Source organism: Chiloscyllium plagiosum, chromosome 4 (assembly GCF_004010195.1).
Source record: "Chiloscyllium plagiosum isolate BGI_BamShark_2017 chromosome 4, ASM401019v2, whole genome shotgun sequence".
NCBI classification, from domain to species: Eukaryota; Metazoa; Chordata; class Chondrichthyes; order Orectolobiformes; family Hemiscylliidae; genus Chiloscyllium; species Chiloscyllium plagiosum.
The window spans coordinates 8,944,880-8,960,901 of record NC_057713.1 but is presented as its reverse complement, the minus strand read 5'-3'; the positions used below and the strand labels follow the sequence as shown (position 1 = coordinate 8,960,901).

General features: G+C 41.9%; 1 protein-coding gene across 6 annotated transcripts in view; it reads right to left on the bottom strand.

Annotated features, from left to right (window-relative positions):
* The window catches only part of LOC122548836 (vacuolar protein sorting-associated protein 13B-like), a 968,370-nt gene that overhangs the window by 45,736 nt on the left and 906,612 nt on the right, over positions 1 to 16,022 (bottom strand). For all 6 annotated transcript variants that reach the window (XM_043687672.1, XM_043687667.1, XM_043687669.1 and 3 more), the window contains 3 exons: positions 14,452 to 14,640; positions 12,595 to 12,741; positions 6,798 to 7,081 (listed from right to left, as the gene is read on the bottom strand). In XM_043687672.1, the coding sequence (XP_043543607.1) occupies positions 6,798 to 7,081; positions 12,595 to 12,741; positions 14,452 to 14,640 (620 nt within the window). The remainder of the gene's footprint in view (positions 1 to 6,797; positions 7,082 to 12,594; positions 12,742 to 14,451; positions 14,641 to 16,022) is intronic.

Sequence of the window (16,022 nt, the reverse complement as noted above, 5' to 3'; positions counted from 1 at the left end):
CAAAAGTAGTTTCTCTTGGAGGGGGAGATGACATGTTTGAGCCAATGATCTCAATCTTTATTCAGAAAAGTGGAAAAAAACCCATGACAACTCATTAACTGAAGCCATTATATGCAGCAAAAGAAAATGTTGGAGAAACGCAGCAGGTCTGGCAGCATCTCTGGAGAAAGAAACAGAGCTAATATTTCAAGTGCAATATAACATTTCTTCATAACACAATACAGATTTAGAGAGAGAGAGAGAGAGAGAGAGAGACACACACACAGAAAGAAAGATAGAAAGTTATACAATATAGAAACAGGCCCTTCGGCCCACCATGTCTGTGTTGACCAACCAACACTAATCCATTTACTTGGTCCATAGTATACTATGCTCTGGCATTTTAAGTAGGCATCCAGATGCTTCTTAAATGTTGCAAGAATACCCCCTCGGCAGCATGTTCTATATTTCTGGGTGAAAAACTGTTTCCTCATATCTCCTCTAAACTACTTACTCCTCACCTTAAACTTGTAACTCTGGTCTTTGACAAATAGAAATGCTACAGTGTGGAAGCAGTCCATTCGGCCCACCCGGTCCACACCGACCCTCCAAAGGGCATTCTACCAGAACCATCCCCTACCCTATCCCTGTAACCCATAGTCTACATATCCTTGGACACCATAGCCAATCCACCTAACTTGCATATCTTTGGACTGTGGGTGGAAACCAGACCACCCAGAGAAAACCCATACAGACACAGGGACAATGTGCAAATTCCACACCGACAAATCCACACCGAGGAATCAAACCACTGTCCCTGGTGCTGTGAGGTCGCAATGTTAATCACTGAGTCGCCATTCTGCCCTGATGGGGAGGAGATTCTCTAATTTTGTATACCTCAATTAGATCACCCCTCAGCTTCCTCTGCTCCAAGGAAAACAAACCCAGTCTATTCAGTTTCTCCTCATAACAGACTTTTCATCGCAGGCATCCTCCTGATGAACCTCCTCTGCATCCCCTTCAGTACAATTATGTCTTTTTGATTGTGTGATGGCCAGAATTGCACAAGGTATTCATAATATGCAACTGAAATGCTAATTCTGTTTCTCTTTCCACAGACGCTTCCAAACCACTAAACTTTCTTCGTATTTCTAGCATCCGAAGTATTTTGTATTGAATTTCATTTTTACGCAGTGTACATCTTTTATACTAATTTACTGATTTAAAGGGTTAATCCAGAACATGTGATTACGTAGCTGCAAAATATATAGTAAGCAGTTTCTTACAAACATAGAATTTTCTCTGGAATTTTAACTAGGAAAATAAAATATCTGTTCTCTTTGTGCCATCCTGTTGCTCACCTGTGTTGAAAAGAAATCTGTGCCAGTGTAAAATGACAGATTAACGGGCTGTGTGAGGGCACATTTATTATCACCAATCTACCGGAGTTTTTTTGAGGATGTAACTAGTAGAATAGAAAAAGGAGAACTAGTGAATGTGGTGCATTCAGAAAGCTTTGGGTAAAGTCCCACTGAAAAGTTTGGTGCAAAAATAAAACACATGGGATTTATGTCAACATACCTTCATGGATCAAAACTTAGTAAACAGACAGGGAACAGAGAGTAGGAATAGATAGATCATTTCAGAGTGGAAGGTGGTGACAATGTGATACTGCAGGGAATCAATGTTAGGTCCCCAGCTATTCACAATAAACACCAGCAAATTGGATGAGGGAATCAAATGCAACATTTCCAAATTTGCTGATGACACAAAACTAAGTGAGAGTCAGAGTACTAAGGAGGATGTAAAGAGGTTTCAAGGCAATTTACACAAATTGAGTAAGTGGGCAACTGCACATTCGATGCAGTACAACTTCAATGTAAAATTATCTACGTCAGTAGGAAAAACAGAATAATGGTATTATTTAAATGGTGATAGATTAGAAAAGGTTTTCGTTCAAGGGGCCCTGAGTCGTTGGAAGTAAGCATGGACCTGCAGCTAGCAGGTAGGAAGGCAATTGATATGGTAGCCTTCAGTGCAAGATGGTCTGAGTACTGGAGCAGGGACACCTTATTGCAGCTATAAAGGGCTATGCTGGGACCACACCTGGAGCATTGCGTGCAGGTTGGTCACCTTACCTAAGAAAAGGTATATTCACCACAGAGAAAGTGCAGCAAAGCTTCATCAGACTGATTTTACCTGAGGAGAGACTGGGTTAACCGAACCAGTACCTACTGGAGCTAAGAAGATTGGGAAAGGATTTTGTTGAAGTACATAATTTGAACATGGCTGGCTAGACTGGATGTAGGGATGATGTTTGCCCTTGCTGAGGGAGGGGCTCCAGAACAAGGGGTCATGGTCTTGGTATATGAGGAAGGTTATTTTACACTGAGATGGGAAATATCTGCACTGACTGGATGGTGAACTTAGGGAATCCTCTACCAGAGAAGACCGTAGAAGCCAAGACATCAAACATGTTTAAGAAAAATATAGATTGATTTCTAAAGGTGTCATGGGGTATCAAAAGAGTGTGGTGCTGAGATAGATAATCAATCATGATCATACTGAATGGCAGAATGAGCTCAATGGGCTGAATGGCAATAACCTGCTAATATTTTCTGAGTGTCTATGAATTTTCATCATGGAACATGTCTAGAGGTTACCAAAGAGAACTTAAGTCTGAGCAGTTTTATCTTTTGAGATTTAAACTATAAAGTTAAGTAGTGTACGTTACTGTACTGCTTCTATGAGACACAACTTGGAGTTCAGACTGATAAATCAGCCTGGTGTTTTTCATCACAGTCAAGGGAGCAGTGGGATATGAAGCCAACCCATATTATTTACAGTGTTTAGTCCAATGATATAAGGATATATTGTTCACCCTGTAACATATTCTAATATGCAGATCAAGCCAAGTTTTACAGTGGATTACATTGGATGTAGAACACAAGCACAAGCCATTTGGCTCAAGCAGTCCCTACTGGCGTTTACGCTCTGCTCGAGTTTCCTTCCATCTTTCCTCATCCAATTCTATCAGTAGATCTCTTTCTCCTTCAAGTGCTTATCTACCTTCCCCTTAAATGCATATACTCTTCACCTCACCAATTCCCTGAAGTACAAAGATTCATATTCTCATACTCCCTGGTTAAATACTCCATTGGATTTCTTGTTGACTATCTTAGTTTTGCTCTAGTTTTGATCTTCCCTGTTTGTGCGACTCTCTCTCTTTATGTCTATTCTATCAAAACCTCAACCTCCTGTGATTTTAAGGACCTCTAAAAGGTCAACTCTCACTCTTCCCTATCAAACAGAATAGCAAGACTCAGACTGTTCATTGTCACCTGATAGCTCCTGGCCTAGTCATTCACATCAGCTTTGAATCATAGAATCCCGACAGAGTGGAAACAGGCCCTTCGTAGAACATAACCACACAGTACAGGTCCTTCGGCCCTTGATGTTGCGCTGACCTGTCATACCAATCTGAAGCCCATCTAATCTACACTATTCCATGTACGTCCATATGCTTGTTCAATGACGACTTAAATGTACTTAAAGTTGGCGAATCTACTACCATTGCAGGCAAAGCATTCCATACCCTTACTACTCTCTGAATAAAGAAACTACCTCTGATATCTGTCCTATATCTATCACCCCTCAATTTAAAGCTATGCCCCCTTGTCCTCGCCGTCACCATTCTTTGAAAAAGGCTCTCCCTGTCCACTCTATCTTACCCTCTGATTATCTTATATGTCTCTATTAAGTCACCTCTCAACCTTCTTCTCTCTAACGAAAACAGCCTCAAGTCCCTCAGCCTTTCCTCGTAAGACATTCCTTCCATACCAGGCAACATCCTAGTAAATCTCCTCTGCACCCTTTCCAAAGCTTCCACATCCTTCTTATAATGTGGTGACCAGAACTATACACAACATTCCAGTGCAGCCACACCAGAGTTTTGTACAGTTGTAGCATGACCTCATGGTTCTGGAACTCAATCCCTCTATTAATAAAAGCTAAAACACTGTATGCCTTCTTAACACCCTGTCAATCTGGGTGGCAACTTCCAAGGATCTGTGTACCTGGACACTGAGATCTCTGCTCATCTACACTTCAACCCAATGAGTCCACACCAACCCTCCGAAGAGTAACCCACCCATTCCCCTACCCTATATACCCTGACGAATACATCTAACCTATAGGTCTTTGGATTGGGAGGAAACCCATGCAGACATGGGGAGAATGTGCAAACACCGCACAGTTGCCAGAGGCTGGAATCGAACCCAGGTCCCTGACGCTGTGAGGCAGCAGTGCTAACCACTGAGCCACTGTGCCACCCTTGCTTCACCATCTCTATATTTTTTAATATGATGACAAATGGCAAATCAAATACAGGTTCATTCACAGGAACCATGAATTTTGAAAGAAGTGTAGGAGTACTGAAGATGAAACTGTTCCTTGATCTTTCTGAAAATCCCAATACAAATAACATTAGTCTATGCCTGTGCCAATGCTACCACTAGGTGGAGCATCACAGGAAGTCTACCAGTTGACGAGAAATACAAGCTTGAAGCAGAGTATATAAATTAAGGTACGTCAAAAGCTTGGCTGTATTCATAAATTGTTTTCAGTTAAGATGCACCTTGCATATTGTTTCATGTCTGGCTACATCAACTGACACAAACCCCAGGATGTAAATCAAAGGGAACTGGGGCAAGGACACAAACAGTTTAAGAATGCCTCTTGTTGATTTTCATGAGTTGCCCTACATGAAATAGAATTTTGTTTGAACTATTTTATTTCAAGTCTTGCCTATATATGTTGAAAATAAAGAACCACTTTATGCCAGTGTTATACATCGACAGTGCAAATGCTTGCTGTACATGTGCAGAAGATTGCACAGCCGTCTCTAATGGTGATGCCCTTTGCCTGTGTTAGAAACAATCATTCCAATCAAAATAACAAACATGATCCTCCAATTTATTTGGATCACCATGTTATAGCAGCATCACAAAGTGCTTTGCAATTGTTTGCTCTTACAAAGTGCAGCCACTATTATCTGACGGGTGATTTGCTTGAAAAGAAATAGCGAAACTGCAGGATGATAGGGAATGACCGGTGGCAGTGGAAATAGTCGGTAGCTTTGTCAAAGATTTTGCACAGGCATGATGGACTAAATAGCTGCTCTTGTGCAATACGATTCTCTGGGCAGACTCTTCTGGGCCAGTGCGGAAGGGGAGGAGACAAAACGTCAGTTTCCCAATGTGAGTTTTATCATTAGGTTCTTCAAATCTTTCAGGCAGGCCGGATTCCTGACCTTGATTGTCAAGACTTCGTTCATTAGACTGTCACAAGTACACAGTGATGCCCCAGCCTGCTGTAATTACACTCACAGGCACAATCTTATTCAGCAAAAACAGGAAAGACGTATGTTCACAAATTCAAAGAGGTATGTACCAGGCTGGGTTCTGGGAGAGCAGACATCTTCCCCCCCCCCCCAAGCTCAAAGGAGTACAAGCGTACAGTCACATGGCTCCTTCGTAATAAGTAGTTTCTTTGCGCAAATGCATACAATGCAAGTAATGGAAGGAATACAGTGTTCAATTCTGGTCTCCCTGCTATAGGAAGGACGTTGTGAAACTTGAAAGAGAGCAGAAAAGATTTACAAGGATGTTGCCAGGGTTGGAGGGTTTAAGCTATAGGGAGAGGCTGGAGAGGCTGAGAGCTGCGTTTGAGGATGGGAAAAACAACAGGTGAATAGGTGTGGTGGGTAGGAGGAAACAGAGAAGGGAACTGAATAAGGAGCGTTGTAAGGTTAAGGTTTGGCAAGGGAGTGGAATTGTTGGGGGTGGCAGGGAACAGCAGCAACAATGAGGGCTACAATAACAAAAGGGGGGAGCGGGGTTGGGGTGAGGGGTTTGAAGATAGACACCAAATGTATAACTGCCATTATTCTCCTGTATTGTCTTGTGAAAAGGCACATGTATTACAAATAGGCGGGGACTGGAGATCTGTTTGCATGTCTTCATGCGCTGTGCAAACATACCCAAACAGGGGAACTGAAAAGTATGACTGAGAGAATTCAGTTAAGGCCTTGTCACCAGAGGGAAGCACTCATTGCAGAATGAACGCAAATAAGCTCGAACAACCCGTGACACCGTGATATCCAAACTATGTTTCATCATTAATTTAACTCTGAGAAGAATGGCAATTAAGAATCATCAAGAGTAATGTAGGTAGTAACGGGGTTATTCCATGCTGGACCAGCCCTTGAGAGACATTACATCCCACTAACAGGTCCATTTTGTCTCAAAAACAATGACCAATCCTGGCTGGCGTTTCTGCAAATTCTAGCTGTTCTCAGAGAATACCCAACATGAACTGGATGACAAAGTCTCACTGTTTGATAATAATATGGTCTGACAATGCTTATTGTTTCAACAGAGCTCTCAGATCACAAGTAGGGGAAACACATAGTGACAGTGATAAATCACTGCAATTGAACACGACATTGCAAATCAATTCCATAAACGATTTGGTGTACTTGCCAGAGTTTAATACATTAACTGTGAAGGGAAATTTGCAATTCAGAGGAATGGAATCAAAAATGATTAGTTGCAAAACACGCAAAGTTATATCTTGCTTTAGAAATAAAAGAGAGGATTACTGAATTTCGGTCTTCAAATAGGAATGCCCTCCAACAAGTCCCCACAGTGTGTCTTGGTTAGTTACTTGAAATATCAATGTTGAAGTTAAATAGTTACGCATGGCAGAGTATGTCAACAAGAGACTTTTTTTCTAAATCAAAATTGCTTTCACTGTACCTGGAACAAAATCCACTTTCACCGGAATCCCCAAGAGGTACTGCCACACTTTGCCTCGGAAAATCCTGCCTAATTATAATTGGCAGACTCCAGAACTGACAGCTGTTCATGCCAATGTGCGGAGAGTAGCCGAACAGCAGATATTTCTGGGGTAGTGGGGTGATGAAATCTGCTTGACTTGCACCTGCGAGGAGATCCCAGCATGGAATGGAGCTTGGCACAGGAGGAGAGTGGGCTCTCGCTGGACTGAGGCTAAACACAGAACTTTCTGCTATGTGGACACGCTGAAAAACATGAATAAAATTCAGTAACATTACTAATAAAGGAAAGACATGCATCTAATATGGTGGTCTGCATGGCCACCTCTAAACACTTTTACAAGCAATGAAGTACCCTTGAGGTGTAGTAAAAAAAATGTTGAATGGCAACCCAGCAGACCACCAAAACCAAACCCCAAAGGTTTATATCTTGCCTTGAGCTCGGGTTTCCCCTCCCACACCCAACACTCAATCTCATTTTACAGGACGCAACCAAGCCATTCTGCCTAACGATTCCATATCGGTGTTTACACGCTATACAGTGTTTACACCTTGTCCAAGTTGATTCTACACCAGAGAGAATCATACATTATGAGAAACTGAAGCTTCCCTCCCCATCTCTGAAACCTCTTGTGATTTTAAGGACCTCTAATAGGTCAGCTCTCACTTCTCTTTATCCAAGAGAATACAGAGACCTACACTGTTCATCCTCAATTGATAGCTGACAGAACTTCCAAATCACTACCATCTCAGATACCTATGCTTATCTACACTGGACTCCATTTTTAAACATTGGGTCCACATTGCAAGGTTCCTCCCTAAAGTAGCAGAGAGCTCCTTGATGTAGAATTTCTGTTTTTGAGGGCAATGGACTGTACAATGTCAGTGGGAGAGTCAGCATTCCTCTCAGCCGATGTTCCCTGCTAAGATTGTGGGAGACGGTGGTGGAGGCTGGTAAAGTGCTTTTCTTTTCATTCATTCAGGAAATATGGGCTTTACTGGTTGGGACAGCACTTATTGCCCATTCCTGGTCGTGCTTGAGAAGATGGTGCGAGCTGACGTCTTGTGCCACTGCAGTCCATTTGATGTAAGATTCAGCCAAAGATACCATTCCAAGAGCTTAAATTCACATCATACAGAAAAATGGAGCAGAGAGACATTGAACAAAATGTGATAAAGTATCACAAAGAGGAAAATATGCTAATGTGCTTTTGGGAATGTTTTCCCATTTTAAATTTTCCCTCTCTTTGGACTCCCTGTTTTACTTGCTCTGGGAAAGGGCTCTCCATTCTATTGCTTAGCCATACCTTTGCCACATCGTAATAGCAGGACAACAGCAAGGTAGCACCTCCTCCTCAGAGCTGGCTATTGGGGTTATATTGACTGCTCCTGCACCAATTTCGCTCTCCTCACCTCAAAATGCTTAGCTCTCCAATGACAACAACAGCCTGCATTTATATAACACCTTTTACATTGTAAAATGACTCATATCAATCACAAGAGTGCTGTCAAAAAAATTTGCCAGCAAGCTACACCAGGTGATAACGTGGCAGATAACCAAAAGTTTGGTCAAAGAGATTAGTTTTTAAGGAGTGTTTTAAAAGAGAGAGAGAGAGAGAGAGACCGAGGTGGAGATTTTTAGGGGTGGAAGTTCAGAATTTTGTGCTATGATCAAGAGGCCATAGTTAGATGAGCATAGGTATCTGAGGTTGTAGTGATTTGGAAGTCCTGTCAGCTATCAAGTGAGGATGAACAGTGTGGGTCTCTGTATTCTCTTGGATAGAGAGAAGTGAGAGCTGACCTATTAGAGGTCCTTAAAATCGCAAGAGGTTTCAGAGATAGGGAGGGGTGAAGCTTCAGTTTCTCATAATGTATGATTCTCTCTGGTGTAGAATCAACTTGGACAAGGTGTAAACACCGTACAGCGTATAAACACCGATATGGAATAGTTGGGCAGAATGGCTTGGTTGCGTCCTGTAAATTTCACGTACTTTTATTTCCACTTCTAAGAATGATGGTGCTGAGGCAGAAAGGACCAGGAATACGCACTGAAGAAAATTTGCACATTAATGCAACAGCCAATATGCATGAGATCTGCATTGGTACATGGAGTAAGAGAGTGCAGTAACATCCCTCTTTTCTGAGGGGAACAAGACCATCATCCTCTTCCTCCACTACTGATGCTCAGTAGCAGCAGAGTGTAAAATCTCCAAGATGCACTGCAGAAATTCACCAAACATCCTTAGACAACATCTTCCAAACCTATACCCACTTCCACCTCAAAGGTCAAGGGCAGCAGATACATGGGAACACCACTCCCTGCAGGTTGCTCTCCAAGCCACTCATCCTGACTTGGAAATATATTGCCTTTCCTTCAGTGTTGCTGGGTCAAAATCCTGGAATTCCCTCCCGAATGCTTTTCAGGGTCTATCAACAATACATGGACTGAAGGAGTTCATGCAGGCAGCTCACGACCATGACCTCAAAACGGCAACTGGGAATGGGCAATAAATGCTGGCCATCCAGTGACACTACAAATGAATAACAGAAGATGCGTTCCACTGCCTCCAACCCAGGCAAAACCTGCTAATCACTGACTGGAAGAGAGGAGTTGCAAAAAACTTGTAGCTACCATGCTTCTCACTGCTTTGCAACGTAAATGATATGAAATGTTCTGTGTGTGCAACCCTTTAATTTTAAACAACTGTCTCACTGGAAAGTGGCTACGATTAGAATTTCTTATTTGTTTTGAAATGTATATAGACGTCTTCAACAAGCATGTCATCTGTTGACAGTTAACAAGGATAGAAGGGGCTGTATTACTCCCTTCAGGGGAACTAGACAAGACCACAGCTGCCAACTCGCCAAATCTAGTGAAAATGTATTCAACCCAACTTGAGGCACTGAGTGGTCACCAAAGATTAATAATAACAAAGGCAGTCATCTCAAATTGCAACGGAAGTATTCTTCAAATAGTTATAATGCAAACAGCTATATATTGAAATGAGGTGTAAATCTGTTAAAGACCTCACAAGTTACTGAAATTACATTGAAGGCCATTATGAGACAGTTGAAGGTCAAATTTTGAAAGGAATTCCTTTAATAATTAATTATGGTCATATCTTTAAACAGCTGAAAAGTGGTAAAAGATTCATCAGTTAAACAATATCTATTGAGAATGCTATCTGTAATTTATCACAGGACAGGACGTGCAGATTGCCAGTTTGAGACATGCGACTGAAGATTAGGCTCCCATACACTTTAATTTTGTTGACTAACCATCCGTATGAAACTTTATCAAAAGTCTTCTGAAAATCCAAATACACTAAATCCACTGCTTCCCTCTTATCAGCTCTGCTAGGAACATCCTCCAAATAGGACAGGTAAACATGATTCCCCCTTCCTGAATCCATCTTGATTCTGTCCAACAGACAATTATTTTCAAAAATACCTTATAATCGCAACCTTGATAATACTCGTGTCTTCCCTACTCCAGGCTAACAAGTCAGTAATGCCCTTTTTTTCCTCTTCCTCCTTTTCTAGACAAAGTTAAAAATCATACAACACCAGGTCATAGTCCAATGGGTTTATTTGGAAGCACGAGCTTCGGAGCGTTGCTCCTTCACCAGGTCACTGTCTGATGAGGCAGCAGTGCTCCGAAAACTAGTGCTTCCAAATAAACCTGTTGGACTATGACCTGGTGTTGTATGATTTTTAACTTTGTCCACCCCAGTCCAATACTGCCACCTCCACATCTTTTTGAGACAGTAGGGTTACATTTGAAACCTTCCAAACTGGAAGCTCCATTGTAGAAAAAATAGTATTTTATCCTGAGTAGTGAACATAATATCATCCCAAATGAGAAACCCCTGGAACAGCTCTATGAGATCATTTGATTTGCTTTCATACTTTGCTGTAATTCTGGTGATTCATGCCTTTTTCCTGTACCCACTCCATTCGCTTACTTGGTCAAATTCACATTACAGGTGTTTCCTATGATGGAGACGAAGGAAGAGAGGTAGGTCATTCAGCTACTTGAGTCTGTTCTGCCATTCAGTTAGGAAAGAGAAGACTGAGGGGTGATCTCACACACCTCTTCATGATTAAGGAAAGGTACAATAGGGTAGATGCAACTAAGAAAATTTGCATACTGTCGATGGACTGGACATAAACTCAGGGATGGCCACTGAGAGCTATCCTCCCCATCTTTGCCTTCATCCCCAAGGTTTCCCCCTCGCTGCCCCAGGAAAACCCCACCTTTTCCATGGTTACTCTCCTTTCAGGGAGCAGGGGTTTGCACTGGCAGCAATCAAGCCTCCTCCAGGATGCTGCTGTTGCTTCTAATCGGCCAGCGATTCTTCGTGACTAGTCTTTCCTTAGTCAGGGTCCTCATATTGGTGGAATGCCCAACTGCTGTCTGCTAGGTGCCCATTTGATGGATCTTCCAGCAGCCTTTTCCATCTTTAGAGGAACTGAGTTCCTCTCCAACCCTTGCCATATTTCAACTGAATACCAAACAGCCCACTGTTTCAACTTAACGGTGAGACCAAAAGGGTCATAAATATCAGAGAATCACTAAAAAAAAACCCACTTAGAAGCACTTTCTTTTCTAGAGTTAAAAATCACACAACACCAGGTTATTGTCCAGTAGGTTTACCTGGAAGTGCTAGCTTTCAGAGCACTACGCCTGCATCAGGTAACTAATTGGCAGGATCATAAGACACAAATTCTGCGTCTTATGATCCTGTCCCACTGGCTACCTGATAAGGAGCAGCACTCTGAAAGCGAGTACTTCCAAATAGATCTGTTGGACTGTTACCTGGTGTTCTGTGATTTTTAACTTTGTTCACCCCAGACCAACACTGGCACCTCCACATCATTCCTTTTCCAGGGAATGGCTAAAATGTGGAATTTGTTATCATAGCAATAGACAATAGACAATAGGTGCAGGAGTAGGCCATTCTGCCCTTTGAGCCTGCACCACCACTCATTATGATCATGGCTGATCATTCTTAATCAGTATCCTGTTCCTGCCTTATCTCCATAACCCTTGATTCCACTATCCTTGAGAGCTCTATCCAACTCTTTCTTAAACTAATCCAGAGACTGGGCCTCCACTGCCTTCTGGGGCAGAGCATTCCACACACCCACCACTCTCTGGGTGAAGAAGTTTCTCCTCAACTCTGTTCTAAATGGCCTATCCCTTTAAGGGTCTCACCAGGGCTCTGTACAGCTGCAGAAGCACCTCTTTGCTTCTGTACTCAATTCCTCTTGTTATGAAGGCCAGCATGCTATTAGCTTTCTTCACTACCTGCTGTACCTGCATGCTTGCCTTCATTGACTGGTGTACAAGAACACCCAGATCTCTTTGTACTGCCCCTTTACCTAACTTGACTCCATTTAGGTAGTAATCTGCCTTCCTGTTCTTGCCGCCAAAGTGGATAACCATACATTTATCCACATTAAATTGCATCTGCCATGCATCTGTCCACTCACCTAACCTGTCCAGGTCACCCTGTATTCTCCTAACGTCCTCCTCACATTTCACCCTGCCACCCAGCATAACAGACATATTATGACAATTTCAAAAGGAAGGAAATGTCAAATGAGACAAAAATGTTAATTTACCAGTCAAAATGTTCAATGTTCTGCAATTTACAGTGACCTTTATCATACATTCAGAACTTGGATTAAATATACATGCCTGGTACTGCCATAGATTTGACAAACTAAAAGACAACAATTTCTGCAACTTGTACCTCCTTTTGTGTTGCTTGTTCTGGGAAGATGAGCATAGGGCGATAGTAGATTTTGTGAGTCGTGGCGTTCATTAAAATGGTCTTGTCTTCAATCACTAGGATCTGAATCCCATGTCGTACCACTGAAGATATACAAAACTGACACAGCTGCAGAAGCACAGTTAACAAATCAGTAAAACAGAAATAAAAGAAATTGCATTCACATCACCTTATATCCATACCCGCAATGCCCCAAAACACATCATAGCCAATTAACTGCTCTCAAAGTGAACTCCTTATTGTGATGTAGGTAAGCAGCTTTGCAATAAAAAATATTAGACACTAACTGACACTCCTTCTCTTCCTAGGTATGAGGTTCCTATGGCATTTCCTCCATAAGAAAGGAAATGTGCAAATAACTCCCATTAATGGTTGGCTGCTTTCTTTCTAAATTTGTTCATGGGATATGGATTTCGCTGACTGGGTCAGCATTTATTGCCCATCCTGAATTGCTCTGGACAGGGTGGTGATGAGCTGGCCTTCTGAAACTGCTTCAGTCCTTGGGACACAGTAAACTCATAGTTCCATGAAAGAGGGAGTTCCAGGGCTTTGGCACACCAAAACTGACAGAATGCTGATCTATTTCCAAGTCAGGGTGGTAAATGCTTTGGAGGGGAACTTGTAGATGGTGGTTTTTATACATATATATACTGCATTTGCAGTTCCAGATAGTAAAGATTTCAAATGTGGAAGTTACTGTAAAAGGAGATTTGGTGAGTTGTTAAAAATCACCCAGCATTAGCGGACAGGAACAAAGAAGTAATTTAAAAAGCTGTTGGGCATTAACTCAAGAGGGTCTAAGCTAATGTCCAGCTGCACAGAGCTCGGGTTAGACTTCATTTGGCTGACTGCATGCAGCCTTGACTCATCAGGAAGGATATATTGGCTTTGGAGAAGATGCAGCGTAGATTCACCAGAATGATACTAGGAAATAAACTGCTTAAATTATGAGGATAGGTTACATAGACTCGGCCTTTCTTTCTTGAAGGTGGAAGATTAAGGGGCGATCCAAGTGAGGTAATAAGGATGGTTAAAAGGGTACAAAGAGAGAAATCATTTTCTTTGTTAGGGGAGCACAAACAAAGCCGCATGACTTCAAAATTAGAATTGGGTCATTCAGGGTTGAAGTCAGGCAGCAGTCCTTCACACAAAGATTTCTGGAAGTATTCACCTAAAGTGACTCCAAGCAAATAAAAATTTTAATGCAGAGTTTTATTTGGCATTATCGATGAAAGAATCAAGGCAGGTTTATGGAGTTAGGTTATATAACTGCCCTGATCTAACTGAATGGCAAGACAGGTTCAAGGAACGAATTGGCCCACTCTGTTCTGATATTCTCAAAAATTACACACAAAGTATCTACAGACAATCAAAACCCAACGATCTGCCAATGTTATTAGTAGCAAATTCCAGGATAAACCATAAAGTGCTGGAAAAAGTCAGCAGGTCTGGCAGCATCTGTGGAGAGAGAAACGAAATTAACATTTCGAGTCGGCGTGACTCTTTGGAAGAAGATGCAACTCAAACTGCAGAGTTTCTCGAGCACATTCGGTTTTCAACTTCAGAATTGTGAAGTGCTTCTGGTGCAATGTTTTCTGGGAGATCATGCACCCGGACCCACTTAGCAATACAAGCAGCAGTAAGAGCTGGCAAAGAAGTGCAGAATCCAGAGCAAGTTTTCCTTCTTTGGCTGTGTGGAAAGGGAGTTTTTGCTTATGGTTTTACATAGCACACTAATGTTCCAACAGAAAACTGCCGAGACAGTTTTTCAAACATTCCCCCAGGGGCAACGAAAGGGTTCAGTGGTTGCAAACAGACCTTCTGATGATCGGGAAAGGTTCCAAGTTTTACATCTGCATCAGCGATCCCATCCTCATCCAGTGTAATGACATCAGTGACAGGATAATCCTTCCACTTCGGGGACGTGACATCATGCACAAGCCGGACTGCTGTCGATTTGTGTACAGTGTTTGTGCTGGCCCAGTAGATACCAATCTGAAAAGGCTCCTAAAATGAATGATTAATAACAATTACAGTGCTGGTCATTTTACACTATTTTCAGGTGGCATTTTGCAGTTTTCTTTTCTCAGTTAATAAGCCAGCATTTGAACCAAATTAAAGTTGTCCATATTGTTTAAAAATGATACTTCCTTTCTTTTTTCAGGCCACACATTATTTCCAAGTCTCGGGTATCCTGCAGACAACCTGCTCTCACGAAACAACAAGGTTTTTAAACACAATAAGGTTTTACGTTTTGGAATGTAATGCCTGAAAGAACACTTCTGATTGCAATTTTCAAGATACTAACAAGAACTATTAAGATACATTGAAACCCTTTTCATTGACTTGGGAGTCTACAATGAGGCTTAAAAACAGCATCCAGCTAATCAGGAGCGAATTTCAATATACTGATTGGCTGATCACTCAGACCAAAAGACAAACCACTTGGATTAATATTGAGAGATAGGGCGAACCTTACTTAGAAAGGCCTGGATTAATCAGGGATAGTCACTGTGGTCTTGTTAGGGGAAGGGTGGTTTGCTAATGTCCTCCAGATGGGAAATTTGCCATCTTGCTCGGTCTGACCTACATATGCCTCTACAACCATAGTAAGGTGAATAAATCATTGTTTTTAAAAAAAAATATTATTTGTCTTTGGGATGTGGGCATTGCAGGTTAGCCCTGCATTTTGTTGCCCATTCCTATCTACCCAGAATTCAGACTCAACCTCCTTGTGCATAAATCACAAAATAGTAGCATCCACATTCAGCAGGCAAAAGGGAAGGCAAATGAAACGTTGACCTTCATTTGAAAGGGAACTGAGTATTAAAATATGGAAGCCTTCCTAAAACTATACAGGGCACTAGTCAAACTACAGCTGGAATATCATGAATAGTTTTGTCCCCTTATCTGAAGGGAGAGATACTGGCATTGCAGGCTGTCAAGACAAGATTCACTAAGCTGATCCTGGGTGTGAGGAGATGTCTTATGAGGGGAGGTTGAGTAGAATGGCCCCATAGCAAGTTAGAAGAATGAGATGAGACCTTATTGGAGCATACAAGATTCTTAGGGTTTTGACAGGATACATATGGAGAGGCTGTTTCACCCTATGGGACAGTTTAGGACTAAAGGGCATAATCTCAGAATAAGAGTCACCCATTTAAGACAGAGATGAGGAGCAATTTCTTCTCTCAGAAGGTAGTGAATCTGTGGGTTTCTTCACGGTTGGGAGCAGTCAAGGCTGGGTTGTCAAATATGTTTAAGGCTGAGATGGGGCATAATTTTAATCAGTAAGGGAATTAAGGATTATAGGGTGTATCCCAAGGCTTGAGCACATGTGACAATAAAATCTAATACTGAAAAGACAGGAAAGTAGAGCTTAAGATTAT